The following is a 7,138-nucleotide window of genomic DNA, read 5'->3' on the forward strand; positions in this document are numbered from 1 at the left end:
GATTCTTTGGCAGTGAACATTTGCAGATTCTCCCCTCTAACCAAAAGTGTGTCGTCTTTAGAGGAAACCAGTCCTGCAGACATCAGGTTCATCCCTGGCCTCTTACCTCCTGGAGGTGCAGAGAGTCTGCCTCCGAAGCTTTGAGCTTCCTCTCCGTCTCCTTAGCTGTGTTAACGGCTTCATCTCTGGACAGACGGAGATCCTCCAGCTCCCTCGATTGTTCTTTCAGCAGGACCTGGAGTTCAGAAAAACACAAACCTCAGAGTGGATTCAGAAATCATCCGCTCTTCACATGTGGTTCAACCACTTCTGAGGGCTTTACCTGGAGCTTCTTCAGCTGCTTCAGGGCGTCGTCACGCCCCTTGTTGGCGAGGTCGATCTGCGCTTCCAGATCCGCAAGGTCGATCTCCAGTTTCTTTTTGGATGTGAGCGCCTGACTGCGCTGTCGGCGTTCCTCTTCCAGGTCGACTTCCATCTCGCGCACCTGTGAAAGGACAGGATTTTGTGTGGATGCTTTGTAAGCAATCACACTATAGTGATCCTGATTCCTTTTTGTTTCCATAAGTTTTTTTATTTCTGAGAACTCTATTACACTTTCAGCAATTTCTGCAATCTTGGTATCAAAACGTTCAGCTCATTAAGGACTTTCTTGCTTTTACTATTAGTATTCGTGCATTTTATGGGTTTTAAGATTTTATGCCAATTTATGTGATTTTTCAGTCCCATTGAAAAAAAATGGCAACTTTTAAAAATTCTGCAATTTATGCAATAAAAAACATTCAGCATGTTCGGGAAATTTACACTTTTACTTTTGACATCGTTTCAATTTACGCAATTTGTGAAATTTTACAGAATTTGTGCAATTGTTTTGACAAAATTCATACACTTTTGCACACAAACCTATACAATATCAAAATGTTCAGCATGTTAAGGACTTTGATGCCACTGTGATTTTTGAGGCTGGTTTTGAGTGGTTTTTGGGTTAATTTGGACTTAAACTAACATTTTAGCAATGGGTTCGCTTTTTTAGTAAATACAGAGCATTTATGGGCTAATTCTTAGTTAAGTTAGTATTTTAGCATTGTGTTAGCTTTTTTGGCCAATTTGAAATCCGATTTTTAAAATTTATTATTTTATATATTTTTTTTGATTGAAATTGAGCAAACTTTGCATTTATTTTCAAATGCAATTCTTTAAATATTTGTGCACTTTCTGCAAGTCTGGTATCAAAGACAGCAGTAGCAATAATGTCCTTAACATGCTGAACGTTTTAAGGTTAATATGAGCTTAGCTAATATTTTACCAACACAAACATTTTTTTCTAATTTGGCATCAACTGAAGTTTTTTGGGCATTTTAGCAACGTGCTGGCATCTTTGGATATACAGAGTTATTTTGAGCTAATTTTAAGCTAAGCTAACATTTTAGCAATGTGCTAGCTTTTTAGCTAATGTGGCACATACAATAATGTTAAGGACATTATTGATGTTTGCAAGGCTCATTCTGAGTTAAGCTTGTATTTTAGCATTTGACATCTACTGAGGTCTTAAGTGCTACTATTTCAGCGACATGTTAGCTCTGTTTGCCCAATTTGGCATCTACTGAGGATTTGTAAGCTAATTAGGAGTTACGCTAAAGTTTAACAAAATGCTCACTTTTTTTTTTGGCTAATTTGGCATCTGAGGTTTTGGGCTAATTCTGAGGGCAGACCATAAACACATTTTTATTTTTTTTTATTTTTCAAGAAAATCTTCAAATTTTTGATGCACTTTCTTCAGTTTCTCCAACTTTAAGTCCTTTAGCAACTTTAGCATCATGCAAATAGCTTTAGCATCTTCAGCGATCACATTCAGCAAAAAGCATCCACACTAGCGTTATCGCAGGTAGTGGAACTTTTCTAGTCTTTGTTTATGATCATCTTTAAATGAAGACGTTTCCCGAATGCATTGTCCATCGTACCTGCTTAACCAGCTGCTTCCTCCGCTCCTCTCCCTGCTCCTCTTTGGCTTGGAGGTCTCTGTCCAACTGCGCCTTCATGGCCTGCAAGTTGACCTCCAGACGCAGCTTAGCGTCTTCGGTCAGCTGCAGCTCGTCTTCCAGCTCCTCCACCTGAAGCTTCATCTCCTCCAGCTGCTGCTCCATGGCCCGCTTCGACCTCTCCAGCTCATGAACCTGAAACGAAAAAAAAAAAAAGATTTGTTTGGCTCCAGCCTCCAGGATAAGGAAAACATCTCCAACGTTGAGCCTCACATTCTTGTTGAAACCGGAAGTAGAAGAGATCAAGTCCTCCATTTCTGCTTTGAGGAGTTTGTTGCCCCGTTCCAAGTCGTCCCTGAGTCCCGTCATGGTCTCCAGCTCGCCCATCAGGTTGAGCGCTCGCGTTTCCTTTTCTCTGGCTTCAGCCTCGGCCCGGTTCAGGTCCTCTGCATACTTACTGGAAATGGCTTTCTCCTCTGCCAACATCTACAAAGACGAACAATCATTTAAGAAACTCAGTCATTGTTTGAACACCAGATTTAATGTCGAGTAAGGGGCAGATTCTGAGTCACCTGGTCAAACTTCTTCTGCTTCTTCTCCAGGTTGTTAACAACATGCCTCAGCTGGTCCTGGTCCACCAGCAGATCGTCCAGCTCCTGCTGCAGGCGGGTCCTGGTCTTCTCCAGTTTGTCGTAGGCGGCCGTCTTCTCCTCCAGCTGCTGCACCAGGCTCTCCACCTCTCGCTGGAGCTTCTTGCGGCCATCCTCCGCCTCTTGAACTTGCGAAGCTCCGCTTTCCATTTTCTTCTTCGCATCTGCCAGCTGAAGGCGAGTGAAACCACAAATGCCTCTGAAGGGCTTTTGGCGTCTGCAGTGAAAAGATGCGATGTGATGGACTCACCTGGGCCTGAAGGGAGGCCACCTGCTTCTCCACGTTTCTTTTGGCCTCTTCCTCCTCCTCCAGAGTCTCCCTCAGGCCGTTCTGCTGCTCCTCCATCTGTTTCAGGCGGCTGGTGAGGGACAGCTTCTGACGGGTCTCTTCCTGGAGCAGCTCCTGGAGTTTCAGTCCAGAAAGCGCCACAGAGTCAGAAACGGCACCAACAGCCTCCAAGCACCTCAAGTGTCAAACACCTTCTTCCTGAGGTCAAAGGTCAACCAACTTTGATGTAGACTTAACCCAATGCCATCAAGATTCAAAAGTTTTCTCGTATTTGAAAAAAAATGTGATGGGCTGTAAGCTAACAGGAGAGCTTGTAAACGGATGACTCTCTGCAACAGGAGAGGAAGAGGGGGTGGGGTTGCTCCATGCCAACAGTCCCACCCACAAAGCAGAAGTGAATTTTTAATGAGCTCCTGCCGCTCTGCAGATACTATGTCCTTGAAAAGGACAGTTTTTTATTTTGGCTAATAGCTGGGTGTCTGCTAGACCTGCTAGCTCTGGATCATGAAGGCTTGGAGAAAATAATCCGAGCTATTCTCCCTCTGACTCTACCGCGCAACTTCTCCGTCTTGGAGATCTTAAGCACCAACGAGTTCTGATTGACCACCGGAATGTTGAGTATTTAGTCCGTCACATTAGCTACAAGGATCGTATCATCTGCATACAGGAGGATTGGTCACAGAGGTTACACAGAGACGGGTGACAGTAAAGAGTTGGTGTTTTCTAATCGTTTGGCTTCAAAGTGTCTTTGTGTTCAGGTTGAGGTTCCACAGACTGGGTCAGAGGAACAGGTGTGGTCTTCATACCTGCGTGTCCTGCAGCTGGGACTGGACTGAGCTCAGCTCCTTGCTGGTTTTGCTGGCATTGGTTTCTATGGTGCTCAATAAACCGTTCACGTTCTCCAGCTCAGCCTAAAACAAAAAAAACAAACAAACAGAAAAAGTTTATTTTTTACATTTTCACTAACAGGTTGAAAGCCCATTAATTCACACACCGAGCATCACAAATGTACCAAATAACCATAATTAAACACAGCTGCATCCAGATACGACAAAACGTCTACGGACCATAGAGACCCCAGCCGCCTCGATGAGAATGAACCCTGCAGCAACAGCCCCCCACCCACCCCAACACAAGGGGAGCCCAAGAATAATGGATCGGTAGAAGATTAAAGATGGGTGGTAGGGGTGTGTTTTGGCAAGAATCTTTTGATGCGAAACACATCAGTCTCACGATATAATACATATCTCAAATAATTAAATACCACCTTGTCAGCATTTAAAATCAATACAAGTATTGCCAAATGAAATATTGCAAAATATTATAGATTTGAATTTTCCCTGCACCCCTATGGTTGGTATATTAATGATGGGGATAGTCCACCAACGATGGGATTGTATACCAACGATTGTATATTGACGATGGAATAGTACATCAACAATGCTGGTATTTAAAAAAAAATAAAATAAAAAATAAGTTAAAAGTTTAACTTTAAAATGTTTTAAGCAAAGGAAATAATAAAATCAAAACAAAGTTCAGAATATACAGTTACAAAAGTCCTGGGATCCTCTTTAAAACCTCTACAACCTGTGCGGCTCTCAGGTTCTCCAGCAGGCTGCCGTTCCACAGGTGAGGACCGTAAGCGAGGCCTCTCCTGTGGAACAACCACTAGCCAGTGCTGGAGGACCTCAGGGTTGGAGGGTTAGGTGTTCAACACAGCTCCTCCTCCACTGCAGTCCCACCAACTCTCCGTCCGTACCTGCATCTTTGTCAGCTTGTCAGAAAGGTCCTTCTTCTGCCGCTCATTCTCGGTGGATTTGATCTCCAGCTCCTGCAGCTGAGCCTCGGCCTTCTTGCGGCGGTGTTCAGAGTCTCCTTTGGACTGCGTCAGCGACTGCAGCTCGATCTGCAGCTCGTTCAGCTCGCTCTCCAGCGCCTGCTTGGTCTTCTCCACGGACGCTTTGCTCTGCAGGAACACGCCACCAGGTTCAGCTTTGCTCCCACTCGGGCAGAGGAGTCGTCTCCGGCGTTCCTTACCCGTTTGGTCTGCTCCAGCTGCTCGTTGAGCTCCTCAAACACTTGGTTGTGCTTTTGTCTCATGTCAGCCATCAGCTGCTCGTGAGCGTGCGCCTCCTCCTCCAGAGTCTTCTTCAGTTGATTGAGTTCACTCTCTCGCTTGTCCCTGCATGGACAGAAGACTGGTTTGAGAAGATGTGGATCGGCAGGATCCTTCAGCACCATGAGGAGCATTACTTGAGCTGCGTCACGACTAAAGAGGTGTCCTGACTGTTCTCCAGCTCGGCCCTCAGGGCTTCCAGCTCCTCCCCCAGGTCTCGCCGCTGTTTCTCCGTCTTGGAGCGCGCCTGCTTCTCCAGCTCCAAGTCCTCCTGGAGCTCAGTGTTCTGAGCTTCCAGCTCCCTGATTTTCTTCTGGGCCGCGTTCTTTGCTGCAGCTTCCTCCTCGATCCTGCAGTCAGAAGAAGTTCAGAAAGAACTGGTTGCACTGAAGTTTGTGTTTCCAGAGGAAGCTTTTGCATTTCACTCACTTTGCAAGTGCAGCCAGAAGCTCCTCCTCCTTCTTGGCCAGCTGAGCTCTGAGCTCGTCGATCTGGGCCTGCAGTTCTGCAATCTGGTCATGGAGCTCGGACGAGTCGCCCTCAAGCTTACGTCGGTTCTTCTCCAGCTCCTGACGCATCTTCTCCTCTTTTCTCAGACGATCTGAAGGATTTTTATTGGTTAAACTTTATTCCTCAAAGAATCTGCAGCTTCAGAGACACCTGCCTTCCAGTTCTGTGATCATGGCTTCATGTTTGTTCTTGAGCTTCTGCAGACTTTTGGACTTCTCCTCCTCCTCCGTCATGTTGGAGGTGAACTCGGAGATCCTCTCCTCCAGAAGCTTCTTCTCCTGCAGATGGAGTAAAATGGTGCAGCATTTACTTTATCTGAATGTTTTACAAAGACAATCAAAAATCAAGACCTGGGGGCCGGATCCGGCCCTCCAGATAATTCTATCCGGCCCTCCAGATCATTTTATTTTATTGATGGTCCGATGTCATCTTTCGCTCATTTCTAACTTGTATAATTTTGAAAAAAAAATATATTTTTATGGAGAGTAAAACTTTAAAGGTTATTTAAGGTTCAAGTTGATTTACTCTGGAATAAGACCCTTTGTATTATTCATAATTATGTTAAAATGTTACGGTTTTAATGTTATAAAAACTGTAATTCCTATAGCTTTTTGGACTATTTTTAGCTAATTTTTCACCTATATGCTAGCTGTTTTGGGTAATTTAGCCAGAGGAGCCAGAAGTAACCAGAAGCCCTCCATAATTTTCCTAAAAAGTTACATTTCTCAAGTTCTAAAAATGTAGTTTTGGAGTGTTCAATAAATGTTTATCCTGTTGGACCCGCGACCTAAGGTGAGTTTTGGATTGTGGCTCCTTGTGCGATCGAGCTCGACATCCCTGCTCCAGACCATTCGAACAGACCTTGTTCAGCTTGCCGTTTTGGTCTTCCAGCACCATGATGTCCTCCTCCAGTTTCTTCAGCTTGGCATCAGTCGTAACCTTCTCCACCTGAAGCTTCTGTCTGGCTGCTTCCTCTTCGTCCAGCTGTTGTTCCAGTTCCTGAACAACCACGAAATAAATCCGACATTAGTGCGTATTTTTTGAAAACGAAATATGTTTTGAACTTGACTGACGTTGATGTTCTGCTGCATCTTTTTCTTCTCCGTTTGCATTTGAACGACCCTATCCTCCTCCTCTTCCAGCCGAGACTCCAGGTCGCTCAGGATCTCCTCCAGCTCCTGCTTCCTGGCGGCCAGACGGGCTCTCATCTCCTCCGCTTCGGTGCACAGCAGCGTCTCGGCCCGAAGTTGCTCCTGAAGAGCCAGCTTCTCCTCGGTCAGCTGATGCGGAGGAGGACAAATCAGAGGCATTTTTTTTCCAATTTTCAGACATTTATTTATATTAATAATTAAAAGCTCCAAATTCTGTGGTGTTTTCCTACCTCTTGCTGCTTTAACTCATAATCTCTGACCCTCTTCTCGGCCTCCAGCTGTTGCTCCTTCACCTTCAGCAGCTCCTCCTCCTTGGCAACCATTTCCTCCTCCTGTCGCGTCACCTGCAGCAAAGGCTTCACCTGAAAAGTGAAAAAAGTCAAGATTTATGATAATCAATTAATATAAATACGTTTGTTCTAATTTTTCTAACAAGGCTAACCTCA

The 7,138-nt window shown here is 44.9% G+C and overlaps 2 protein-coding genes across 4 annotated transcripts in view; one reads left to right on the top strand and one right to left on the bottom strand.

Annotated features, from left to right (window-relative positions):
* Positions 1–7,138, top strand: part of LOC112157183 (B-cell receptor CD22) — an 821,740-nt gene that overhangs the window by 63,353 nt on the left and 751,249 nt on the right. The gene's annotated exons all lie outside the window — the stretch shown is intronic.
* LOC112157176 (myosin-9) overlaps positions 1–7,138 on the bottom strand; it is a gene marked incomplete in the record, with an annotated part of 28,377 nt that overhangs the window by 5,450 nt on the left and 15,789 nt on the right. The window contains 15 exon segments of the mRNA XM_036214118.1: positions 107–235; positions 323–484; positions 1,959–2,171; positions 2,250–2,462; positions 2,549–2,797; positions 2,877–3,029; positions 3,722–3,826; positions 4,675–4,881; positions 4,953–5,097; positions 5,169–5,381; positions 5,461–5,632; positions 5,696–5,819; positions 6,403–6,540; positions 6,615–6,821; positions 6,923–7,054. Of these exon segments, the coding sequence (XP_036070011.1) occupies positions 107–235; positions 323–484; positions 1,959–2,171; positions 2,250–2,462; positions 2,549–2,797; positions 2,877–3,029; positions 3,722–3,826; positions 4,675–4,881; positions 4,953–5,097; positions 5,169–5,381; positions 5,461–5,632; positions 5,696–5,819; positions 6,403–6,540; positions 6,615–6,821; positions 6,923–7,054 (2,562 nt within the window).

This window comes from Oryzias melastigma, linkage group LG1 (assembly GCF_002922805.2).
Source record: "Oryzias melastigma strain HK-1 linkage group LG1, ASM292280v2, whole genome shotgun sequence".
NCBI lineage: Eukaryota > Metazoa > Chordata > Actinopteri > Beloniformes > Adrianichthyidae > Oryzias > Oryzias melastigma.